Raw genomic sequence first — 12,878 nt, 5'->3', positions numbered from 1 at the left:
CGTCTAGCTTTGCACGAAACTGGAGGTCCCGGTGACGTTCGAATGTGATGAACGGTCGAATGCTTCCTTTTACTGGATTTTAGGTTTACTGGCCGTGTAATATCGCCGAACTCTCTCAGTAACGCCAAGTATGCTGTTTTGCTATCTAATGCTTTAATATTTGCTTCTGCCGATGTCGTAAGAGTATTTCCGTGGGTAATTGCGCCCGTGAGACCATCGCGAAGGCGTTTACGTTTTAAGTCGACTAATAGGTCGTAATGGCTTAGAAAGTCAGCACCTATTATCGGCTTAGTGACATCTGCAATTATAAAATTACGGCGAAGTCCAAGATTAAGTGTTGTTTCTGCCAAGCCATAAGTTTGTATTATTGAGCCATTCGCCGCGTACAGTTGATAGCATAATGGTTTAGATGTCGATGTAAGACGCCCACGTGGAGCGACGGACAAATCGGATCCGGAATCGATGAGATATTCCGTACCCGATGTTCTGTCTTTGACAAAGAGGCGGCGAGATATTAGCTGAGAATCGCAGGCCGCTTCTACTGATTCTCGCTGGCGTTTCCCTGCCACTTGCAACCCGGTACGCAAGTGCGAGCGTGCTTTCCGTATTTCCAATGATACCAGCAGAGATCATGTTTCTTCGTTGCTTGTGGGCGTGAGCGACTTCGAGACCTTGGCCGGGAGCGATTGGTCGACATATTTTTTAGTTGTTTCGTAAGCTGCGCGACTTCTCGGCGCAGTGACGCGACTTCGCTGCTTTCCGAAGTAGATGGTACTATCGTAGCTGCCACTTGGGGCTTGAGCGACAGACGTTCAACCATTCTGTCGGCGGACTCGGCAAGTTTTTCGAGTGTTGCGTCGGCGAAAGCTTCAAGGCACACCTGGATTTCGTTTGGCATATGTGATAGCCAACGCGCTTTAATTATGACGTCGTCTATACCTGGAACCAGTGCTCGTAAATGACGTAGATGCTGCGATGGTGTGCGGTCACCCAGGCGTTCTTTGTCGAGGAGTTGCGAGATTCTTGCCTCTTCCGATTTTGAGAAACATTTAATTAGTGCTGCTTTGAGGTCTGAGTAAGGCGAAACTGCTGGCGGTTCGAGAATAAGTCGCTCAACTTCCGATGCGACGCGAGTATCAAGCAATGGAATTACGAGGTCGAATTTGGTGCGCTCAGTAACTACTTGGTTTGTCGAAAATTGGGCTTCGACTTGTGCAAACCAAAGCTTTGGATTTTGCGTACTGAATTGGGGTGCCTTGATTTTAGTAGCCATACCGAACTGCTGCTGTGTAAACGAATATCTCGATGATTCTGCTTTTATTGCTTTATGGCCAAATTCCTTAACACTGGTATCGTCGTCTGACATAACCTGATGGTCGCTTCCAAAAGTTGAATAATGACCCGCTAAAGAAAATTACTGGCGAAGCGGTCAGCTCTAACCTCCAGAGTTATGTTACAAAGAGTCCACGTGGTCCAAAGTCGGGGTCACCAATTTAGCGCTTTGGTTGCGCGAAACGGCGATCAATACAAACCGGTTTGTGATGGAACAGATTAAACTTTATTTTGGCAATTTAATAACGCGGAAATTACAATATAACGTTACGTATTAATCAGAAAAATATGTGTATCAATTTGCCAGCGAAAACTTAACTTGTTTTGATCATCTGCCAATACAATAGTGAGAGAGCAATACAATCGAAAATCGATAGTGATCGATTCGGCAAAAGACAATTATACCGTGTTTACAGTGGCGAGCGCCACATATAAATAAAAAACGTATAGAAATAAACGTAAATATATTTTATGTGCATGACACATATCATATTTCTTATATATAAATTATGCTCTCAAACGAAATCTTCCTAAAATACTTGAAAACTTCACTTTTACTAGCGGAAGTTTCACAACGTAGTAAATACTCCTCTTTTATGTTCCTCTCTTTTTCGGAACATATTTTTGTTGAGTACTTTACTTAGTTACTCGACGCTTAGCGACTAAGGGCCGGTTGCTCAAAGCCTGGTTGACACTAATCACCGGTTAACATCGTTATCGACGTTTTCGACTCCATGCATATAACACGGTGTCGGTAACGTCGATAACGATGTTTAACCGGCGATTAGTGTCAACCAGGCTTTGAGCAACCGGCCCCAAATATACTTCTCTTCACTATCCGCCTTCTCAGTGAGAGGAAGAGAAGGAAGCGTATTCGCTAGAAAACTTAAATGTGAAGCCAAATATCTTCCGATGCAGACCTCTAGTACGTAAGAACTTTCCCCTAGCTTCCTTTTTAAAAATCCCTAATTATCGTGACACTTAGTATAAATGATTATAACTTCATATACATTACTTTAACTAAAAACCATCCTCTCTTAAATCATCAAAAAAACGTGTGGCTGAAAAGTATGCACTGTTTGAGGTGTTTCCACATGTTTTTACAAGGCTACTCGGTTTTTTTTCACTTTTTTTGAATCAGCTTAATGCGTGTTCACACTTTAAGGACAAATGCCGCGCAAACGAGGACAAGGAAAACGTTGAACAAACAAAAATCAGCAAAAATTTTGCTTACTGTTAGAACCACATATGCACATATACATACACACATGCATATACATATATATGTACCCTGTAGGGAAAATCTCTAGTTCTGAACTGGGGCGCTTCTAGTATATTTAGACCCAGTACTGGTTCGCGATAAATCTCTTTTGCATGCAAGTAACTGGCGAATTTAACATGGCGATGTCCTAGGAAGTGTCAATTGCCCCCCGCTGCATCCCTTTTTCGATAGTTCCGACCTAGTTCTAAATTCTATAGTTCCGAACCAGTTCTAAAATCGACAGACGAAAGAAAAAAGTATCATGATTATTCAATCTTTTCGGTTCTTCCGGTTCTATTTTCAAAGAAACGTTTTTTCAATTTGAAATTAAATTTGTTTGAATGATTGTAAGAAATGTACGTTTACATACCTTGCTGTAGCTGACTTTGCAGAGGTGCTCGCTGTTATTGGTTAGATTCCAGACGACCCCAAGATGTTAATATGTTAACACAAAGCTTTGTTTTGTATTACCAAACTATGAAATAGCATCTAAGCACAGAATAGAAGCGTATTTGAACGAAAAGGCCGCCGAACACATATCTATGTAAAGTAAACAAGCCCCCCGCTGCATCCCTTTTTCTATAGTTCCGAACTATTTCTAAATTCGTCACTTTAGATATAGATTTGAAGTGAAAAAAACTGAAAAAAATAGTTTCTTAAAAGTACCACTTTTCGCCGTTTTTGGACTGATGGGGATCTAGTTCTTATCGGCCTAGTTCCTTTTTGGCGATAAAGACCCAGTACGGAACTAGAAATTTGATTCACTAGTCCGCGGTTTCCCTGCAGGGTACATATGTATACGTATGTATATGAGTTGTAAAAAACCATGACTGTAAGGTAAGCAACAAGAGGGACATCTTAGTAGGGAACGAATGAATAATAATAGTGCGCAATTAGTCGAGTTGTTGCGCGCGGTTGCAAGTGTGATCGTAAGCTAGGTGAGCGTGTGGCTGTATTTTTTTTTTGTTTTTCAACATATGAAAAAAAACAGTGTGCATAACGAGGTGAAAAATGTAGCAGCGTTTTATCTACTTGCTACAAAGCGCACTTACAGAGCTAAACTCACACGCTCGCCGCATAACACACAACCATACATACAGAGATAGCTGCTCGTGTGTTCACATGTGTGAATCCTAGCTTGTTTTATGTTTTTATAAGTAGTGGCGATTTTATTTTTTTTTTGTGTGTGTGATTGCACACAAATGAAAAGACAGTTAAGTGGTGGCAATGCGACATGCACACGGAGACACCCCACTTAATGTCTTCTTTATTACATGGAATTTATCATCAAATCCGGGATTGTCCTGGATGCTAGTTGGTGTCATCCTAGATTAAATGTGTACATTTAGCTCGACCCGTTTTTATGTAGCTAACTACATAAATAAAATAATCAATTTTCCTGGCAAGCAAAAAGAAGTATTCGGGGCGTGTTTGTGTGTGTGTTTAAGTAAGTGTGTTTGTAAATTGTATATGAATGTACGCTTGCTCATTTAATGCGCAATTTAATTGAAAAAAGATGAACATAATGCTAAGCTTTATAAATGTTTGAAATCCATGGCATGATTTCAGGTGAATTTTTTCTGTGCTTCCACTTAATTAAATATATACATCCGTACGGATAAATAAATTAAACAATGGCCTTTAAGCGTTCGTAAGATTGAGATTTATTTTCAGTTTAAAGAAAAGAGTGCTAATGTGCTTAAATTCTAGCATTTTCACTGCACGAAATTTAATATCAGCTTTCATTAACTATTTAAGTAGTGTGATCTTTTAAATACTTTCTAAAAGTATGTTCAGACAGGCAGTTAATTGAGCAATTAACCAAGCTCTCTCTTTTAAGACGCTTATTGAGCTTGATTTACCATAAAAAATGTTTATTCTTAATTGCTCAATTAGTGCTTCATTGAGTGCAAATTGAATGCATTTTTTCATGCAATCCTGCTGGTGATGTTTATTTGTGATTTTGAATTATGTCTATAGAACAAATTTTGATTATATTTTCAATTCGCAACTCCATATGGTTTAAAATTCGTCAATTGTACCAGGAAAAACATTTATGGCAGCATTTTGTTCAAAATCTACCATGTTGTTGCTATGATTACTGGTAACCAATGTGTAAAAGATTCTTTTTCCACCGCGGTTTTTTGTCGAGTTATGCGCGTTTGAACATGCGAATTTCAGCGCTTTTCTAAGAGTCACAAGTTTTCTTAAAACTCTTATCTCATGTCACGCTTATGATCGGGAATCAAAAATTGCTGACCTATTAGAACTTTTCCCCTGCTTTTTGGTGGAAACTATAATTTTTGCAAACATTTTTTTTGAAATTTTTTTTTATGCAAAAATTTGCAAACTAATTTTTTGCAACATTTTTTTATGCAAAAATTTCCTATAAAAAATTTGTATTGCATTTTTTAAACAATGTACAATTTTTGTATTTTTTTCGGAATTGGCTTACTTCCATAGCTTATTTTCTAAGCATTCCAACGATATACAATTTGTATTGGGCGTGGCAAAAGGACTACAAATTTTCATCATAGAACGCACTCGGGTCCGTCCGCCTTGCATTTTTGTCGACGAAAAACCGCGGTAGATAAGAAATTATTTTACGCATTGGTTACCAGTAACTATAGCAACAACGTGGTGGAGTTTGAACAAAATACTGCCATAAAATTTTTTTTCTGGTACATTTGGCGAATTTCGCCCCATATGTATGTATATTAGGGTGGTCCTTAAATGTAGGAAGCAAATTTTTACATCAGAGTTCCTAAGTCTCAACCCCGACGTCGATGCCACTATAGCCAAAGATATCACATATAAATTCTGGTCCCGATTAGTGGCTGGTAAGGCGTGTCGCATAGGGGTCAAAGTTCAGATTACCCTATGAAGAGGTCTTAACCGACTCCAATCGGAACCAAAATTTATATATGATATCTTGGACTATGATAGTATCGATTTTGGGTATTAGATGAAAAAAAATAATAATTTTAATTTTTTGAGTCTCTATAGAGGAATCTGTACTTTGCCCCATTTGCCTTAACCGTCTCCAATCGGAACCAAAATTTTTATGTGATATAGGTGCCCGTGGTATTACCGATTAAGGGGCCGTAACTATTTCGTTTTCGTTTCTACAAATAATGTTGCCTACTTATCGCCCTCTTCTTAGTATTTGTGCATGGGGGGCAAAGAGAAGCAACCTTTTCCGTTAGAAATGAAAACACCAAGAGATAAATTAAATGAGTGATTTTTGACCAATTGGCCGCCTTAGGCCAAGACCACGCAATGAGCGGCGCAAAGCGGCGAGCGGCTGAGTGGCTTAATTAAAACATATGAAATACTATTGAAGTGGCCGCTCATTGCGTGGCCTCGACCTTAGGGTTATATGTATATTTCTCATCTCCATAAATCTCAGCCAGATTCTCTAAGACTATAATGGTTTCGGCTATCCTTTTCTTTAATTTCGTACATTTTATTAAAATTAATAGCTACATCTCCGAATCAAATCACAAATGCGGGTTTCTTATCCACTTATCATCTCGCGCGCATCTTTCCCACAAAAATACAGTACAAGCATTCCGCTTTTAACTCTTAAATAAATCGAATTGAAACGCACTAACAAGAAAATATTTTAATAATCGTAAAATCATATAATTCACTTCACAGTTCTGTAGCTTGCTTCCTTCCCTCGGTTGTTGCATCTCTACGATGCACCATTCCACATCCCTGCTATCACAAGCTATCAAGTATTCTCCAACCAACACTCAATTCACTGCATTTTAAACGATTTCATAAATTACAATGGGGTAAAAAAGTGTCACATCACGATGAACTACTGTCGGCAGCACTAAAATTTATTTTTACCGCGCACTTGAGTGCATTACAATGCTCAGCCCGCTAAATGAAGCGCAACGCAACAATCGGTGTCCAAGTAAATGAGTCAGCGAGTGAGTGAATAAGTAAGTAGGTAAGTGGAAAAGGTGTAAGTAATGTATCACCGTCAAGTAGCCGCGTAGCCAGGGTTGCCACTGACGAAACAAAAAATTTACCATCCACTTGAGAAAAATCTACCAAATCTGGAAAATATCTACCAATAAATTGTTTATAGTTATTTTAATAAACACTATAGTTTTGTTATTTTTTTATTTATTTTAATTAAAACTATAGTTTTTTATTTTTTTAGTTATTTCAATAAGAATTAAAATTGTTTCAAGGAACTTTTTATTTAACTAATTATACGGTATTTAAGTCATATTATTGGCATATTCGCAGTTTCCTTCAACCGAAAGCGGAAGTGATGAAACTAAAGGGGACTTTTTCCAAAAAGTTCTTTGAGAAGCTATTTTTATTCACAAACAGCTTAATTTTTGGAGGTATTTTCAAATCGGTCCAGCTCGCTTAAATCTTAATATTTTTCCGAAATAGTTTGGTAGACGTACAACATTTAAAAAAATTCAAAAAAATTTCGAATTTTTTACTCTGAATTTTTAGAACAATTTAAGGTACCGAGCTTTAAAACAAATAATACTTGAGTATAGCTCACAATGTGCTTCCCGTTTTTTTGTCGCCAGTCTTTTGTGTTTCTTTTTTTATTTAACAATTTCTATTGATAAAAAAAGGCGTTGATTTAATTTTTTTGCGAACAATCATAGCGCGTCATTACATGATTGTCAATTTTTTCTTTATATGTATTGAAATAATCATTTAAAATATTTAAGCAATCAAAAGCTCCTCGGGATTCCAGTAAAATTAGTTTTGCATGGAGCACGATATGTTCGCCTTATATCGATACACATTTATACTTATTTAAGTATATAAAAAGTATGCAAAGAAATTTATAATATAAAGATAACTACGAAAAATAATTCGGGAACGAAAAGTTCAACCAAAATCTACCAAAATGAGAAAAAATTTACCTTTTTACCAACCCAAATTTTTCTACCAATTTTGGTAACATTTTACAAAAGTGGCAACCGTGCGCGTAGCGCTGAGTAAGTATGTATGTATGTAAGTAAGCTGCAAAGCAAGTAAACAACGCCATCCAAGTGCTTGCTTTCAACCTTTCATTTTGTCTTGTGGCATCCGAGCGAATGGCCATCCAACCTTATGCACCTAACTGCCGTCTTTTCGCTCACCTGAATATGATAAACGCACTTGCTGCTATGCAAATTGTTCGCGGCACGTAAATGAAATGTATTATTTTTATGAGATTCACGTTGTGTACTACTCTGGTTGGGATGGTGTAAGCGATAGCGCCACTAAGCCTGGAGGGTTGGGTATTACACATAGCAGCATGATCGCACGAAAAGATTTTTGTTGATAAAGGACTAATGGAAGGAAGGAATTTATGCATAAAATTTAATGTTTAATGGGTTTTATTTATTTTGTTTTTTCAAAAGCAAAAGCGCTTGATTTAAGATTGTCCTTTTTCTACCTTTTCGGGGCAATTAAATGCTTGTACAACTAGTTTTTCAACGTTGAAGTAACTGAAACAATAGCTTAGTATTTACAACTCCCGCAACAGCTTTTGAGTTGCCGATTATACTTTGCAGAAATAGTATAAATGTCGTAGAATTTAATTGAAGGAACTATTTTAAAAGGAAGGATAGCCTTAATCTCGATTAGACATTAGGGCGTGGCACCTCTCATATAAACTAAATTTTTATACCCGAGCGCACTTGTGCACAAGGGTATATTAATTTTGTTCACATAACGGTTGTTTGTAACAGCCAAAACGAATCTAGATAGATATAGACAAATGTATACATATATGCTCAGAATGAATAGAGAAATCGATTAAGCCATGTCTGTCTGTCCGTCCGTCTGTCCGTCTGTCCGTCCGTCAGTGTACACGATAACTCGAGTAAAAATTGAGATATCTCAACGAAATTTGGTAAGTTGGTTTCTGTTAATCCAAGGTAGGTTGGTATTGAAAATGGGCGAAATCGGACACTTCCCATATAACGGTAATTTTCGGAAATACGAAAACTGCGATATTTTAGTAACTACTGAAGATTATTCACTCAAAATTGACATTTGTAATAATTTTCAGACGAAAAATAAGAATATTATAAATTTTTGGAAAATGGGCGTAGCCACGCCCACTTATGGTTACATGTGTATATCTTGGTAACCGCTGCACAGATTTCTTCCAAACTTGGCACAGTTGTTGGCCTTGATACAGCATATTAAATGGACGAAAATTTTAAAAATCGGACAATAACCACGCCCACATCCCATATAACGGTAATTTTCGGAAATACGAAAACTGCGATATTTTAGTAACTACTGAAGATTATTCACTCAAAATTGATATTTACTACAATTTTTAGACGAAAAAATAAGAATATTACAAATTTTTGGAATTTTTTTTTTATGGTTACATGTGTATATCTTGGTAACAGCTGCACCAATTTCTTCCAAACTTGGCACAGTTGTTGGCCTTCGCCCAACATACCAAATGGCCGAAAATTTTTAAAATCGGAAAATAACCACGCCCACTTCCCATATAACGGTAATTTTCAGAAATACGAAAACTGCGATATTTTAGTAACTACTTGAGATTATTCACTCAAAATTTATATTTACAATAAGTTTAAGACGAAGAATAAGAATATTATAAATTTTCGGAAAATGGGCGTAGCCACGCCCACTTATGGTTACATGTGTATATCTTGGTAACCGCTGCAGCAATTTCTTCCAAACTTGGCACAGTTGTTGACCTTTGCACAACATACCAAATGGCTGAAAATTTTTAAAATCGGACAATAACCACGCCCACATCCCATATAACGGTAATTTAGAGAAATACAAAATCTTCGATAAATCAGTAAATATTGAAGCTAATTTATTCAAAATTGATGCTTGCAACAACTCTTTACCAAGAAATACGTTCATGGTTAAATTTTAGAAAATGGGCGTGGCACCGCCCACTTATGATCACATATATGTATATCGGTAACCGTTCTACCAATTTGTACCAAACTCGGTGTGGTTATTGTGCTTGCCACATATAAGCAAAACGTTGAAAATTATTGAAATCGGACTAAAATTACGGCCGCTTCTCATATAACGGTAAATTTCAGAAATGCATGAAACTTCAATATTTCGAAATTGAAGGACGCTAATTTACTCAAAATTGATACAACCCGGCTTACCATCTAGCGGTAGGTTTCGAAAAGGTGAAAAAGCATATATTTAATACTTGCGCCGGGTATTTAATGTTCGGCTCCGCCCGAACTTAGACTTTCTTACTTGTTTGTTTAAAGATTTGTTGGAAAATTTAGCGTCTAATTGTTGTTGTGTTGTCTAATCACAGAAACTATCTTTTCATCAAAAAGTTACCGATTCCGCGCAGTCATAAAAGAATCGACTATTGCTGCTGTGCTTCTTCTATATTCTTTCCCGTACGCTTGTGGTTATTCTACGCTCTAATACGCGGCCACGCTTAGGAATTGAACATAGAGAAGTGAACTCGGAATAAACCCCGATAAAAGCGAATCAATTCTCTTTACAAGGACACAGGTCTCTCATAGTCCCCCCACTAATCTTGAACGCTGTGGATATACCTTTGGAGGAGAATGTTAAGTATAAGTAAGTAAGGTCTCGCATTAGACAGGAAACTCACATGGATACCTTATATAGAGGACAGAGTTAGGAAGGCCCACGTTGCAGTTTACACTGGCAAACAAGCGGTCGGAATCAGGTGGGAGTTAACACCATGTATTACATATTGTTATCTAAACCTACTGAGTAAGGCCCACAGAAAAGCATTCTTATGCATTTCATATGCCCTTAGGACCACCTCATACCAAGCAATAAACTTGGTAGAAAAATACATGCCCGCCGCTTCAGCGCTCAGACTAAAAAATATGGCGATATTAAAGTATCAGCGGTTCAACCACGCTTCCAAACTTCACACTCTGGGTATTTATGACCAAGAAATCGACTACTCCGCCAGTAAACCCATCCCGTCAAGAAGCGAATGGCAGACATCAACCCCATGGAGAAGGAGGGAATTGAATTTTTACACGGATGGAACCGAGCCAGACAATAGGCTTAGCTACGGAGTTTTCTCTGCGGAACTAGGACTGAAATTATCCGTCCGAATTCCGGACCACTGCTGCGTTTATCAGGCTGAAGGTTTAGCTATAAAGGAGGTGGGTGTGTACCTTGATATGCATGCCGTAACGAAGCAATTAACAACTTCTCGGACAGCCAGTCGGCCACCAAATCAATGCTCGCAGTAATGCTCTAAACGATATTAGCGCCGTATTCAAAGTCAGCCTCATATGGGTCACGGAACATAGAGATGTTGAAGAAAATTGCAAGGCCGACGAGCTATTCGGGAAAGGTACCAATCTCAGCCTACGTGAAAGCAGAGGTTTAATTGGGATACCCATGGCAACCTTCAAATAAGGGATTCGAAATAAGATGATTCAAGAGGTCAACCGGTCATGACTAGAGGAGGACACCTGTAGAAAAACCAGGCCACAATATGTATTGGTCAAGTGCAGAGCAGGCTTTTTAAGGAGCAACTGTACCTCAGAATCCAAGAGACACTCTAGGTCCCACATTGAGATTCGCCGAAGTCCCTGCAACACGTAAAGTACCTGCCACAGTGGAGGAAAGAGATGAAGGGGTATTTTAATAAATCTTTCGGCCGAAGCGAACGTAGTAACCATACGACTTAATCATACCAGCCATGCTAGAAATTGCGCAAATCGGCTTGTGCAATGCAACTCTTCAACGCAGTTGCATGCACATTTCAACAATCAAACCTCAGGCGATTTTGTTGTTATCATTTCGTAAATGTTTTTTCCTCATTTACATATGTAGATGCTTTATTTATTTATTCTATTTCCCTGCCCGATGTCAAGCGAATTGTAAAGTGAGTACAGGAAATGCCGGGATATACAAAACATCAACAACAAAGGCGTGAACAATAACAAATGACACAAAACCAGCAAGCAGAAAAATAGCATAAAATACTAGTACTTACAAATGCATAACAGCGCATATATGTACAATGCACATTGTACATACATATGTATATTTTTATGTACATACATATGTGTGTGCTCACATTTTTACAGGCATACATTTATTTAGTTGTGTGTTTGAGTGCACAAACAGCAGCTTATTTTGCAATTGGAATTGCAATTCGCTTAAGCATAAACTAGTTGTGGCAGCAACAACAAAACAACAACTACAATGTCAGCAGTGACAGCGCTGCAAGGCAAATTGCAGCCGACACACGCCTCGTTGCATTGACTGTGTATTAGTGTTGTGTTGTTGTGAGTGGCTTGAGGTGCCGCTGTGCATCCATATGGATGTGGGATTGTATCTACGCCTCCTGGTTGCTGCACGCTGTCGTTCGTCCGCTAGTCGACGACATAGAAAAGTGTTCTCGTATTTACGGTTGTCACGACATGTTAATGCCATTGCAATTGCCGCTGCTGGTTGTTGTTGCTGTTGCAAAATTTACAGTTTCCCGCAGGGCGTTTTTATGTTTATATATGTGTGCACACGCACATTCATACCCCCCACAAACATATGGTAAATATCGCCTGTCACACTCTGCCTTCTACCTTGAGATATACTACCGCCTGACATTGTTGTCACAGCTTGCAAAAGCCGTCTTCTGTTACGGTTTCGAGTTTTTACTTTTGTTTTTTTTACCTCACGCTTGAAATTCTATAAAGCCTTTTTTTCTCAATCTGTTTTTTGTTTATTGTACGTACACATTTTTAGTAGCGTCATTGCTGTCTTTCATTCATTTCGCGGCTTGTTTTGTCGTGTATGCGGAAATGTCTTTGCTTGTAACGCGGTTGCAATGGCAGCGTGTAAACTGCCAAGTAACATTGCAAACATTCAACGGGATGTGTGTGGGCAAATTGGGCTGTTTAAAAAAGGAAACAGGGTAATGGTATTCACTTTTTGTATATACCTTTGAAAAAAAGCTTACATCCGCATAAGCAGTGGCGCGCACTCACTAGCAGCTTTTTAGGTAAATATTTCTCAAAAAATACCGTCGCATAATACTTATTGGCACTAATTTTCACTTGCTCCGCGTAATATTGGGATAGGCAAGGAAGCGTTAGTCGATTGCGCACAGTCGATCATTATAGAGATCGTATTTAAAAGTACCACGAAAATTTCAACGCTAACCGCTTAAATAAAAAAGAGGAGAGAGAAAACCAGTCCCTACGGGCGGAAGAAATTAAACTTCATTAAAAATTCTCCAGGAATGAAGAAGATTGCAATATATAACTTTAACTTTAACTTTAAC

At 38.2% G+C, this 12,878-nt stretch overlaps 1 protein-coding gene across 1 annotated transcript; it reads right to left on the bottom strand.

Moving 5' to 3' along the window:
• Nucleotides 1–538: 538 nt before the first annotated feature.
• LOC118741858 lies at nt 539–1,366 on the bottom strand. The gene has a single exon (XM_036473831.1). The coding sequence runs from the start codon at nt 1,364–1,366 to the stop codon at nt 539–541; it is 828 nt and encodes a 275-aa protein (XP_036329724.1).
• Between the last annotated feature and the right edge of the window lie 11,512 nt (nt 1,367–12,878).

The sequence above is a fragment of the Rhagoletis pomonella genome, unplaced genomic scaffold, assembly GCF_013731165.1.
Source record: "Rhagoletis pomonella isolate Grant_MI unplaced genomic scaffold, Rhpom_1.0 Rhpom_scaffold_00006, whole genome shotgun sequence".
Lineage (NCBI taxonomy): Eukaryota > Metazoa > Arthropoda > Insecta > Diptera > Tephritidae > Rhagoletis > Rhagoletis pomonella.
The sequence above is the reverse complement of the archived record's forward strand: the minus strand, read 5'-3'. Positions and strand labels throughout refer to the sequence as shown.

Bases quoted from the DNA above. Each gene is read 5' to 3' on its own strand.
- LOC118741858 (XM_036473831.1), bottom strand. From the start codon at position 1,366: ATGTCAGACGACGATACCAGTGTTAAGGAATTTGGCCATAAAGCAATA.